The following is a 12734-nucleotide window of genomic DNA, read 5'->3' as shown; positions in this document are numbered from 1 at the left end:
ATATTTTGAGCTTAAAGTTTGGCAACACATTGGGTTAGCACATTTTAACTTACAAATTGGGTTTAGAAAATAATACCCAAAACAAATAATTAAATAAAAAAATTAATTTAATTAATTCGGTTCGGTTTGGTTCGGTTTCTAGAGCACTAAAACCGAACCGACCAAAAGAATTCGGTTTGGTTCGGTTTTTTCAATTCGGTTCGGTTTTTTCGTTCGGTTTGGTTTTTTCGGTTTCGGTTCGGTTTGGTTTTCGGTTTTTTTCGGTTTTTGGTTTTTTGAACCCACCCCTATCACTCCTAACCCATTATTCAGGTACTGAGGAGCGAGCCCTTATTTTATAAAATGGACTCCCCCACCTTCGTTAGAAAGCATCGCCGGCAGCTGAGCAACCGCCTCGCCGCGAGCATCATTCCTAACCCATCATTTATGTATTGAGGAGCGAGCCCTTATTCTATAAAAGGGACTCCTTCACCTTCAATGCCACAAGCCGAGCCAACCAAGGAAACATAAGCCACGAGCCGAGCAGCCTCGCAGCATGTGCTACTTCTAGTTGAGCATCATTTCAGATTGAGCACCACCTCATATCGAACATCAGTTCAAGACAACATCTAGTTACTTCGGCCTACACATGGACTGAATTTCAAGTCTCCAGCAAAAAGACTCTTGATTGAATACTTAGGGACTACTGTTTATACCATATTTAGGGCCTCGTATTTAGATCTTGTACAAATACTCGGGGGACTTAAATGTAATTATGTGATAAAGGAATGAGCAAATATGTAATAAGTGAGAAGTCCTTATTCTATAAAAGGACCCATCACCCTCACAATGAGGGTAGACCAATTCCTAGGCCCTCTTACCCCCTCTCAAAGCTCTCACTCTCAGAGCTATCTCTCCCTCAGATAAATACATATCAGTGTGGACGTAGCCCAAACCTTGGGGTGAACCATGATACATCTTGTGTTATTTACATTTCATGCAAATTCACGATCGGATTTACGTTGTTCCAAGACCTCCAGTTTTGTGCTTCAACAATTATAATTTCCGCTTACACTAGCCATGACTAGTGTATGATTATGTTACTCATCTTACACGTCTATTTAGGTACTACATTTATACTCTCGGTTTGCCAATATCTCAAAGTTACCCAGCAATGACATGACTATATTATACAGATTATACTAGTTGATGCTAGTGTATGGTATTGTATGTTATGCCCCAAGTAAGTAAAAAATCAGTATATGCAAGTACCAGTTTTTCAAATTTATAGCATGATTAAACTTCAAAAATATGTGTATGTATATGTAGTAGCTATATAATTTTGTAAAATAGGGGATTAATATGTTATGTTTACCCTTTGCGTCCCCTTAGGACTTGGTAGCAGTAGTAGTGATGACTATGTCGCCTATTTAAGTGATGGCTAACACACCTCAAAATCGTTACTTACATAACATCGATTAAGCGAGATTGAAAATTTGACAAGACCACAAAATAAATTAATCATAATTTCGTATTGAACAATCATTCACGAGGATCAAACTTAACACTTCCAACTCACCAGCGTAGGAAAATACCACTAAACGCTAGTATCAACAATACACTAAAAGCATCTCACCCAAAACAATTTGCTCCAACAGCGAAAGAACGGGAGGGCGATTGGGCCCTTGCAACTGCTGTGGCCTTGTGCTACAAAAACCGCCACAATTTGTGGCACACCCACGTGCACCCCCAAAAGCCGAAAAAGCCTTCTCTTCCTCTTCTCTCCTTGGACCCGCCACTTGGCAGCTGCAACAAGTGACCCCCATGCGCAATGCAATTCTAAACGGCTTGGAATGCTACTCAGCCGTTGGATTTCCAAGCATCCTTTCATCTGGACAGTTGGATTTCCAACCTTAAAAAAATTGAAAATTATAAATTGTTGATATATGTCACAATCTAGCGCATTTGATTTGAGAGAAACCAACGGCCTAGATTAATTTGAAAATAAAAAAATCTAAACAAATTCTAAACACTCGTAAAATTAAACACACTTAACAAACTTAAATAAAGATTTTGATTTTGATTTGTGAGAAACCAATGGCCTAGATTAATTCAGATTCCACTCCTACACACGAAATTCCACTCTCATTTGGCTCACTCAAGTTAATTGGCAATTTTATTGCCCTTGCCATTTAATTACCATTTTCCTCCACCAACGGGGAGATGCTCTAAGAATTTAATTATGGAAATAAATAGTTTTTGCTAAACGGCGCCGTATAGTGTGCTGACCCAAGTCTCGGGACCAAGAAAGAGAATCCGATAGAACTCAGATAAGGTCCATTTTGCGCCTTCAACCGAAACTCCGATTTGCCTCAATGGAGTCTCTGTCTCCGGTTCTCTCACCGACCGCTGTGAAATTCAGCTATCCGAAGCTCGCTTCAATGGCTGCCTCTGCAGCCACTCTTCCTTCGTTCTCATTCACCTCCATGGCCTCTGCACAGAGAAGAACACCTACTTCAATACACTCTGCAAAACCCACTAAAACCCTCTCCGCAACAGCAACAACAAACCCAATTTCGGTGCCTCCCAAGAAGGTCTTTTCGCAATACCCACATTAGCTTTTCCGTCAATGTTGTTTGGTTGCTGAGAAAATGGATGAGAAAAATGGAAACTTTGAAAAAAATGGGTTGTTGGGTTTGTGATCTTTACGTTCTCGGAAACCAAACGGAACTTTAAGTGAGAGAGAGATGAATTTTTTTAGTTTTTTTTTTTTTGTGTATTATGCGCAGGTTCTGGTTCCAATTGGGTATGGGACGGAAGAAATGGAAGCTGTCATTATAGTTGATGTTCTGCGCCGAGCTGGTGCTGATGTTACCGTGGCCTCCGTGGAGCCGCAGCTCCAGATTGAAGCTTCTTGCGGTACTAAACTGGTTGCTGACACCTCCATTTCCTCGTGTTCCGATCAAATTTTTGATCTTGTGGCTTTGCCGGTTAGTTGTTCTTGACCTTTACGTTTCATGAATTTCTAGTTTATTAAGTAATGAACTAGTGATAAAATGCGGTACATACACGTAAATTGGTCATTGAGATTGTTAACCATTCGTAGTTACTGGTTATGGGGATACCGTGCATGATGAAACTTATTACTAAAGCAACCAAAGTTTTTTAAACAAGAATGAGAGCCACAGAAAGTTGTCTTCTTTTAATTTTCGAGCTAGAGAAAGTTTAAAAGAAGTGTAATAGTGTGCATCTATAGTTTGAAGCAATACAAATTGTAGGCACAAGGTATTCTGGATTCTGGAGGTGTTATTTTGGAATTCTTGCGATTCGTTTGCACGCCTGAACTTTTGCCTTTCAATTGACTAGATCAATATATTAGAAAGTTCGGTGATGGTCTTGTGTTTAAGTTTGACAACTTATAGCATCCACTGATGATTTTTATGTGTATTTAAGGGAGGAATGCCGGGATCAGTGAGGCTAAGAGACTGTGCAGCACTCCAGGAAATTACAAGAAAGCAGGCTGAGGAAAGTAGGTTATATGGAGCCATATGTGCTGCTCCGGCAGTAACACTTCTGCCATGGGGTCTTTTAAAGAGAAGGCAGGTGGGTTGTTGGTTAAATTTTCAAAATTTTGTCAATTTCAGTGTGGTTTTTCCGGCTAATGGTTGTTAGTGTGTTATGCAAGACTACTTGCCACCCTGCATTCATGCACAAGCTTCCGACGTTCTGGGCAGTCAAATCAAACATTCAGGTGTCAGGAGGACTCACAACAAGCCGTGGCCCTGGAACTTCTTATGGGTTTGCCCTTTGCCTAGTAGAACAGCTATTTGGGGAATCCATTGCCAAGGAAATTGGAGAATCGCTGGTGAGTGGTGAGCCCTACTACTGTAATAGTGTAATGTTAGTGTGTCCCAACTCATGCTTTAGCTTGATTCTTGACATAGATGCTCAGTAAAATCCTGTCTCATTTTTTTGTTCATTATACAAGCGTTTGAGTGAGCATTCATGTCTGTGAAGTCATTGTATCAACTTTGCAATTCTTTTATCCAAAAAACTCCATCCTTTGTCAGACTGTCTCTAGGAAAAGCCTGCGTAAACTATGGTTTTCTTCATCTAATAAAGATGTTCCTTTTCAGGTTCTTTGTATTTCTATGGTATTTCCTTCTCATTTTCAGTGTCGTAATACCTTTTTTGTGATAGCTTTGAGCTAATACTCTGCACCTCTTGTATTAGTTGATCTGTCCTGATGATGAGAAATCTAAAAAGGAGGAGTTTAATGACGTTGAATGGTCTTTTGATCACATCCCTCGAGTAAGTTTCTTTTATTTCTGCTTCATGACTAATCTTTTGTAACCTTGATCTATAGACATGCAATTCGATTGGATGCAGAACAGCCTCCTCTACAAATAACGTATATGAACTTCAAATTTCTTTGCCATCTAAAAAATTTTGAAATGCTCATTATGATTAACAAGAAAATATGTTTTGGATAACAATTCACCTCTGCGCTCTTTTCCTTTGACTCTTAACCCGGTTCACATTTCTGATTACACTTTTACTTGACTGCCTACATTTATTTATTTTGGTCATGAACTGTCTAGATTTTTTTATTACATAGTATCCTCTGCCTGTCATTCTATTTCTCTGTGTTTCCCTCTTTTGGCGTAAGAAGCTTTTTATCATTCTATTGTCATGCAGGTTCTGATTCCAGTTGCAAATGGATCCGAAGATATTGAAGTAGTAACTATTGTAGATATTCTGAGACGAGCACATGTGGATGTTATAGTTGCTTCAGTTGAAAAATCTGTGCGGATTTTAGGATCTCAAGGCACCAAAATCATTGCTGACAAGTTGATTGGTGTTGCTGCAGAGTCAACATACGACTTAATCATTCTTCCGGTGAGACAAACTGAATAGTTAGTGATACATTTATCTTTCTTATGTTCTTAAACAAACTATCAAGATCTAAGATTAAGTTGTGAAGCGTAAATACTGAATTCTGACTTTGGTGATGGTATTTATCTTTAGCGTTGTGCAGTGCAGAATCAAAATGAAAAAGCAAAATGTAGAATTATTAATTCCTGAAATGGGTTGTAGAGGTGTATATACGTATTCAGTATTAGATAGATAGGCACTTCTTAAGTACTGTTGCATTTATATACGCTTTTGTTTTGTTGGTAACTGTGTGACAAAAAAAAAAAGATATTTCCCTGTTACAAAGTAGACCATTCAACGGTTCTGGTTCCTTCTGACAGGGAGGAAATGCTGGGGCTGAGCGGCTAAGCAAATCTAGGATTCTAAAGAACCTCCTCAAAGAACAAGAACTAGCTGGAAGAGTATATGGAGCGGTCTGTTCGTCGCCAGCAATCCTACATAAACAAGGCTTATTGAAGGTACCATAAAATTTTCTTTTCTTTCTTCTATATTTTTAATGTTTATTTTTTGCTTATATGATTCCTTATGCTTTCTTTGCAAAATATAGGGTAAGAAAGCCACCGCTCATCCTTCCATTGTAAGCAAACTCACAAATGAAGTGATAAATGGCACCAAAGTAGTTATCGATGGTAAACTGATTACAAGCAGAGGACTTTCTACCGTCACAGACTTTGCGTTAGCTATTGTGAGCAAACTACATGGTCATGCAAGGGCAAGAAGTGTTGCAGAAGGCCTCGTTTATGATTACCCGAGGAGTTAGGATGATCTAGACTGATAGAGTGAGAAGTCCTTGCGGATGGAAGGCGATTCTTTCTTCAGCCCTTAGCCATGAAGAGTATAGTCTGCCCAACTCATAATGGGCAACGGAAGGAGAATCTAGTTACCAAGCAGTTTTGGATGGATTTTTGAGTGTTGAGTTTGTCCATCCGTTTCCCAAGTGCCCGTTCACAAAACAGATACGTCATCATTGCATTACACGACACTGCTGATTCACCGGTCCAGGCTTCTAGCTTTAGCAATTTATGTAAAAAATAATGTGTTGGAGATGGAAAGGCCTGAATGTTATGTAGAATATTTTTGTTGGTACGGCCGGCTGTAAATGTTTTCAACTTTTATGTCTTTTGGATGGAAAGTTGATGAGGAATGTGAAGACTCTGAAAGAACAGGTGCAAATGGAAAAATAGTAGGGAAACCAAAAAACAAAAAGGTTATTCCGTTGCCGGGACTTGAACCCGGGTCTCTCGGGTGAGAGCCGAGTATCCTGACCAACTAGACTACAACGGATTATTGTTCTATTGAGCTACAAATATCCTTAATACTAAAAGAATGTTTTGGCTAGTAATTAATAATGAAAAATAGAAAATTTAGGACCCTATCATTAATACTTTTTCTTGCTCACAAAACACCTACTATCCACCTTGAGATATTTTACTACCACTTCGGTTATATGAAAAACTCATGTCTTTCATCATCAAGCGTACGAAGGACTTGTAACTTTAAGAGCACAATTGCGTGTGTTCGATATAGATTTCACTCCTTGTTCTCAATTGTGTATTATATTGCACAAATAGGACATGTGATCCGATTGAGAATAATGAGCTTTACTATCTACTATTTCCTGATGACCATCTTGCTGGAGATTTTTTGTTTTTTGTTTTTTTTTTTTTGGGGGGGGGGGGGTTGCATTTTGAGAGAGAGACTATCGTGGCCATGGCAGCCATGCAAAAGGAGTGGAACCAATTATTAATGATATAGGGGATTGCTTAGACCATCTCCAACCGAAGGAGTGCCAGATGGCTCATTTTAGCCATCTGGCCCTCCAAGAAATTAATATTTTAATGAATAGTGCATAGCCATATTTCCCATCTCCAACCAAGGGTCAAAGGGTCATAGGGCTCATTTTAGTCTTGTCACAAGAAACCGTCTCCAACTGAGGGCCATATGACCAAACATAATTTATTATTTAAATTTAAAAACTACAACAACTTAAATGGGTATATTGATGGAGAGTCGGATGACGACCAAGAGGATCCAAATAGGTCAAGAAGGGCTTGTGCAAAAATATATGATGGACCTAATTTGCCTTTCAATCCAAGAACTGGTAGTATCTTTATAAATGAGTACATGAGGTGCTATAGGATGATAAGTTCCCGTGCCACAAACAAGTAGCTACAACAGGATTTTGTTGCACGTCTTTGTGCCAAAAGAAGCATGGAGTAGGCATTTAAGTTTTATGTTGTTAAATGTTTTTAAAAATGTTGTTTAAGTTTCATACTGTTAAATATTTTTTTTATGTTGTATAATTTTTATGTTGGTTAATGTTGTTTAATGTTGTTTCATATTGTTTAGTGTTATTTCATGTTACTTAATTTAATTTAATGTTGTTTAATGGCTTAGGAAGTTATAGGAAAAAAATAGAATTTAAAAAAAAATTCAAAAAATTTTGTTAAAAAGAAATTTAAATAAAAAATAACAGCTAGTTGGCCTTTTTTTATCCAGTGGGGTCCACGAGCCCTTTGGCCTGGCCCTCAATTAAAGACAGTTTTTGGGCCATTTTTCGGCCCTTTGGACCCTTTGGTTGGAGATGGTCTTACAAGGGTTATCAAATGCACGATTCAGCCATATGCAAAGAGGAATCTGGATCCTCTTTGTGAGGATCCGTGAATCTTATCTCGTTTATCGTACATCGTACGGTTAGAAATCATTTTAAATATTTTTATTTAAAATTAAATGCAAAAAGTACTTGACAAAAACTGATCGCACGATATATGATAAACGGACACGATTTACAGATTCTCAGAATCCTCACCAAAAGGATCCGGAGAGGATCCTGTTGGTCCAAAGAGAAACCAATCAAGTGGCCCATTGACTTGCACGAGCTGGAATTGGATTGCAACAGGAGGTGATTTGGTTTGAGGAACCTCCAGATTTAGTTGTAGATGTCTTGTTAGAGGATAGTGTTACGTAGTTTTCCTTCTAGTATTTGTCATTTGATGTATTTGGTGGCCCATTCTTTCCTTGATTCTGAGTTGGCAGCCCTAGCAAGGCCTTTTCAAGGTTCACTGTCTTTTATTCTGCTATCCTCTTGTTATGGTTCCTTATTCTCAGTAATATTGTATCTTTTATCAAAAAAAAAAAAAAAAACCACTATTTTCTGAATTATATATCCAAATATTGGTATGAAAATGGTAATTAAAATTTGAACCTTATTATATCAACTCTGTATCGTTGTAAATAAGAATTAAAATATCAAAATGCACCATGAACCAAAAGAATATGCTTTTTATTTTATTTTTAATGTTGATACAAGTGATAGATAGTGGTGGATTCGAACACAAGAGTTCGGGTGAAAAGTAAGTGCTTTTAGCCAACTAAACTATAAATTGGTCCCTTGCAACTGAAATCAATTTATATGAGCGGCAAAAACGTGTAAATTAATAAGATAAAAAATACTAAGATAGTTTAAACATGACTTGTTTAATTAAACTAGATTCCCACTGCCATCAAACGAGGATTTAAAATACTAGAATGCACCATGAACCAGAAGAATAATAGTGAATTCATTTTATTTATTTTTTCTTTTTTTTTAATGTTGATACAAGCAATAGATGGTGGTTTGGGGGGGGGGGGGGGGGATTAGAACGCAAGAGTTGAGGTGAAAAGTAAATGCATTTAGCCAACTAAACTATAAACCGGTCCCCTTGCAAGTGAAATCAGTTTATATGAGCGGCAGAAACGTGTTAATTAAGTAGATAAAAAATACTACGGTAGTCTAAATATGACTTGTTTAATTAAACTAGATTCCCCCTGCCATCAAATGAGAAGCAAAGAGTCCACCAAAAACGCAAGAAGTTTAATCTACAATATGAGACTAATTAACTTTAATTAGTTTTATAATTTACAACTCAACACTCCTCTCCTATACAGACCAGTTACCTACTGTTTCTAGTATAAGATTGGATTCAGATATCAGATATCAGATACAAGCTCCAATCTCTGTACCGTACTACCTATAATGTTCGTAAACTCGAGCACTCATCTTATTATATTCGCAGTCCAATTTCATCCGAGTTACCAAGGGCCTGTCAATGTTCGTCGTAAGCATTGCCTTTTACCTCCCCATTGCCGCTTCATTGTCTCCAACATCTGTCAACACATTCAGAAAACGGGATCGGTCAGTTTACTTTGCGGTTAAAATGCATCAAGATGCAAGTGAACACTTGAAGAAATATACTTGTTTTGCTTCATTGGTTATCTTTTCTGAGAGCAATGAATTACATAGAGACTGGAGAGATATGAACAATGTTGTACCTGATCTTTCTGCATTTCCACAATTTCCTCCTGCAGAGAACCAAAGTGAAGTCGAGGAGGGTTAGCGAAACTAGGACAACCAGGTTGATAGACAATTATGCTTTAATGCAAATATATCATGTACCTGTTTTTTCTGTAATTCTTCGTTCATTTCTTTAAGTTTTGCAACTTCTGCCTCTAGTTCTAAGGTATAGGCCTGCAGGAAACCGAAAACAAAAGGTTTAAACAATTATCAATCGTCTTTCTTAAACAAAAGGAGGAACAAAGCAGATCGCCATTAATTGACAGAGCTGTTCTAGGATTCAGAAATCATCTCAAGGTCAAAATCCCTGAAGACGTTTAGCCTTCAGTGACTTTTGAAGGAAACGATTCACGTTGGAACTTTGTACATTGGCAGTGCAGAAGGCTGCTTTATGCATTCATACAATGATACAATCATATCGACACCACAAAACCTCCTCATTGGGTTACATCAAATATGAGTAGATGCTCTATAGATTTTTAGGTACATAAATAGCACCCATTTGCATAGACAAAAAGCGAACAAACCTTTAATTGGAAGCTACAATCGGTTATTTCTACTTGTTTGTTCCTCACAGAGCCTTTGATAGTAAAACCAGAAGACTTGTAAAAGATTAGGGTTTGTAGGGATTTCAGTTTCAACTTTCAACAAAGCATCACGAGGATTTTGTTTAAGTCAGAAGATTTAGGCGGGAGATCATGTCCTTACTTGGTCACGAAAAGGGATCATTAAGAATTCTACATGTGAATGCAAATATCCGAAAGTATGCATCTTTAATGTTCTCACCGAAAAACTATACATTTGTATGGTTCAGCTGAAATGCAGGTTGATGCACAAAGTGCCACCACTCTAGACATCAAAATATAGGTCTAAAACTACAGCTAAACCACAAGACCACTCGAACACAACAAATTAAAGTCACATTTCAAAATACAATGGGCAACACATCGAGATAGTATTTAAATGTATGGTGGCAGCAGAGAGCCAATGGGGTCACCTGTTTACGAGCGCGAGACCTTGCAGCAGATTCTCTGTTTTTTATCATTCTCCTTTGCCTTCTCTCAACTACTTTCTCCACAGCTCCACTGCACTTCCTTCCCCGGTTAAACATGTAAGGTACCGGCGACAATGAAGATGTATCCCCACTGCTCTTAGCAATTACATCCGGTGATATCTGATTTGCAGGAGATCTTGTTGCAACTGCACCGCCCCCAGTGCCCAAACCAACCGCGCCAATTCCTGCACCCGGAAACCCTCCAGCTTGAGAGAAAGCGGTATTAATAGAAGGTTCCACAACCCCAGCCATTGGTCCCCTAGTTCTTGGGATACTTAGCTGAGCATTGTTTACCAAATGCATAGAAGGGGCAAACGCCACGGTTGTAGGCTTGGGGAAGAGTGGCTGCTGTTGTGGGGGCAACTGCAGCGTTTGTTGCTGAGAAGTTCTCACTCCACCAACATTAAGTGCTAAAGTAGGAGATTGAATTGGAACTGAATTTTTGTTGTCCGCAACTCGATTCCCCAAAATACCGTTGCTTATATTCGGTTGTTGAAAGCCGGAAGCCAAACCAACGTTGTTATTAGGACGGTATAATTCACCATAGAATCCACCATTATTAGGCCTTACAACTGGTGGCTGTATATCTTCTCTCACGACCCCTGCTTTCACCAAAAAGTCCTCCAAAGTCATCTCTCCCAAAGTTTGTTGTCTCTGGGGCAAATTCGAACCGGCAGCAACATTATTATACTTATCATCAGTAGTCTCTCTAATCAAATTTTTCCAAACCTCATCAACCGTTTTCTGACTAAGCGTTCGCGGCAACGTTAACGAACCTTGTCTCTGCAAATTACCCCCCGGGGCATTTACTTCCCTTCCGACCCCAGAAGTAGCCGTCATGCCTTGAGTCTCCTCAGCGGTCCCTATATTTTTCAACAGTTCATCCATGTTCATTGATCCATAATCCTTCCCAAGTCCACCTATCGTGTTCTGGAACTCATCAAACGTCAATGAGTACACCGAAGACTGCCGCGCCAATCCAAAACTTCCTCCTGCCCTCCCACCATTGCCTTCCACTGGTGGTGCTTCACCAAAGCTCTTGAAGTTGAAATTAGACCCCATCTTCTAAACTTGAAAGCTAGCTGTGCAAACAACTCTATATGTACATCCAATTCACTCAGTCAGCCACGTTCATACAAAAATCAGGAAAATGATAGGTAAACGAAACAGAAAATTTACTAGGACTATACATTTCAATAACCATTTTTAAAAACGAATCGAAGTGACACACAGGGTTAAACCTCAGTGGATCGTACGCGCACAACAACCACTAGTGACTAGACAAACGAAACATGGGAGAATAAATTCCAACACACCCCTAAGTTGAAGAAACAGACAAATCAATGAAAACAATCAAAACAGTGGCTTTATTCAATCCACCAACAGCAGCTTGACAACACTGAAATCATGACACAAGATCCCATTTTCAAGAATTTGCAATTATGAAGAAGCAGGACAGAGTGTGAAAAATCATCAGAAGCAATCAACTTATCCTCCACACCTTTCCACAAGATTCAGATCAAATTTGCAAATTACCATTACTTTTCCATTGCATATTCTTTAGCTTCAGATCCACAAATTTACACCAAAAACAAACTAACAAGAATTTCCAAATTCTCCGGCTCCATTAATTCATGACTGTCATCCAAAAATAACCCGTTTCTCTAAATCTTACTGACCCCCAACAAATTAGAAAAAGTTTCAATCTTTCCATTAGAAACTAAGAGACAAATCAAAACCCTAATCATATTTTTACTCCAAAATTTCACCACCAAAAAAGCTAGAACAACAACCCATCAAACAAACTGCATAAAGTTGCTTCCCTGCCTAACAAAAACAATTAAAGCTAAAAGAAAGGATAAAACCCAGAAAAATTCAGCGGCTAAATTAATTGAATAATGAGTAAACTGTATTAAATCAGATAAAGACAAACCGAATAAACAGAAAGAAAAAAATCAGCTGAAACGAAAAATAAACTAAAAGACAGAAAGAAAAACGCTGAAAGAGAAGGACTTAATTACCTTAATTTTCTTTTTAATTTTTTTCCTTTTTTTTTTGGAAAATTGAGGGGGTGACTGCTCGCTGGAGAGAGAGAGAGAGAGGAGAGAGACTGTTTCTCCGAGCCTTCGGCTTTGTCTGCGATGCGTGGAGGCGACAGGTGTCTTGTGCCGCCTCGACACGAGTCCATATTTAAGGTCGGCTCGGAGGCTACGAATTTGGAATTTTAGATTTTTTAATACTGAAGTGGGTGGTTGAACGATCAGATCTCGAAACGTGGACCAATCAGGAGCTCAGATCGTGATTTGATGTCTGGCTTCTGTGGTAACGAAACGTGGAGTGATCTCCGCCGTTGATGGGGCTTTCCGACAGGTTGATTGGAGTGCGAGATCTTTTGGTTGTTTTATTGGTTGATAATGGTGGGCACAGTATGAG

General features: G+C 38.7%; 2 protein-coding genes and 1 non-coding gene across 3 annotated transcripts; 1 reads left to right on the top strand and 2 right to left on the bottom strand.

The window, feature by feature from the left end:
* The first annotated feature begins 2248 nt into the window (after positions 1 to 2248).
* On the top strand, positions 2249 to 6077 carry LOC126621988 (protein DJ-1 homolog C). Its single transcript, XM_050290620.1, has 8 exons — positions 2249 to 2573; positions 2769 to 2969; positions 3433 to 3582; positions 3665 to 3844; positions 4213 to 4290; positions 4678 to 4878; positions 5235 to 5372; positions 5462 to 6077. Exons 1-8 carry the CDS (start codon positions 2355 to 2357, stop codon positions 5672 to 5674), a joined length of 1380 nt encoding a protein of 459 aa, XP_050146577.1. The 5' UTR covers positions 2249 to 2354; the 3' UTR covers positions 5675 to 6077.
* Positions 6078 to 6125: 48 nt separating this feature from the next.
* On the bottom strand, positions 6126 to 6198 carry TRNAE-CUC (transfer RNA glutamic acid (anticodon CUC)). The gene has a single exon. It is a non-coding gene; the product is annotated as a tRNA-Glu (tRNA).
* A 2484-nt stretch (positions 6199 to 8682) lies between these two features.
* LOC126623566 (bZIP transcription factor 23-like) lies at positions 8683 to 12491 on the bottom strand. Its single transcript, XM_050292480.1, has 5 exons — positions 12323 to 12491; positions 10245 to 11397; positions 9350 to 9421; positions 9226 to 9255; positions 8683 to 9060 (listed from the first exon to the last, which is right to left on the bottom strand). Exons 2-5 carry the CDS (start codon positions 11361 to 11363, stop codon positions 8986 to 8988), a joined length of 1296 nt encoding a protein of 431 aa, XP_050148437.1. The 5' UTR covers positions 11364 to 11397; positions 12323 to 12491; the 3' UTR covers positions 8683 to 8985.
* Between the last annotated feature and the right edge of the window lie 243 nt (positions 12492 to 12734).

Source organism: Malus sylvestris, chromosome 5 (genome assembly GCF_916048215.2).
Source record: "Malus sylvestris chromosome 5, drMalSylv7.2, whole genome shotgun sequence".
Lineage (NCBI taxonomy): Eukaryota > Viridiplantae > Streptophyta > Magnoliopsida > Rosales > Rosaceae > Malus > Malus sylvestris.
Note: the sequence above shows the minus strand (reverse complement) of the source record. Positions and strands in the feature narration are given on the sequence as shown.

Excerpts from the sequence above, each read along its gene's own strand:
- LOC126621988 (XM_050290620.1), top strand. The coding sequence starts at position 2,355 with ATGGAGTCTCTGTCTCCGGTTCTCTCACCGACCGCTGTGAAATTCAGC. Across the intron at positions 3,845-4,212 it reads AGGAAATTGGAGAATCGCTG|TTGATCTGTCCTGATGATGA; the intron begins GTGAGTGGTGAG and ends CTCTTGTATTAG. Across the intron at positions 4,879-5,234 it reads ACGACTTAATCATTCTTCCG|GGAGGAAATGCTGGGGCTGA; the intron begins GTGAGACAAACT and ends TCCTTCTGACAG.
- LOC126623566 (XM_050292480.1), bottom strand. The coding sequence starts at position 11,363 with ATGGGGTCTAATTTCAACTTCAAGAGCTTTGGTGAAGCACCACCAGTG. Across the intron at positions 9,422-10,244 it reads GGTCTCGCGCTCGTAAACAG|GCCTATACCTTAGAACTAGA; the intron begins GTGACCCCATTG and ends GGTTTCCTGCAG. Across the intron at positions 9,256-9,349 it reads AAGAATTACAGAAAAAACAG|GAGGAAATTGTGGAAATGCA; the intron begins GTACATGATATA and ends GGTTCTCTGCAG.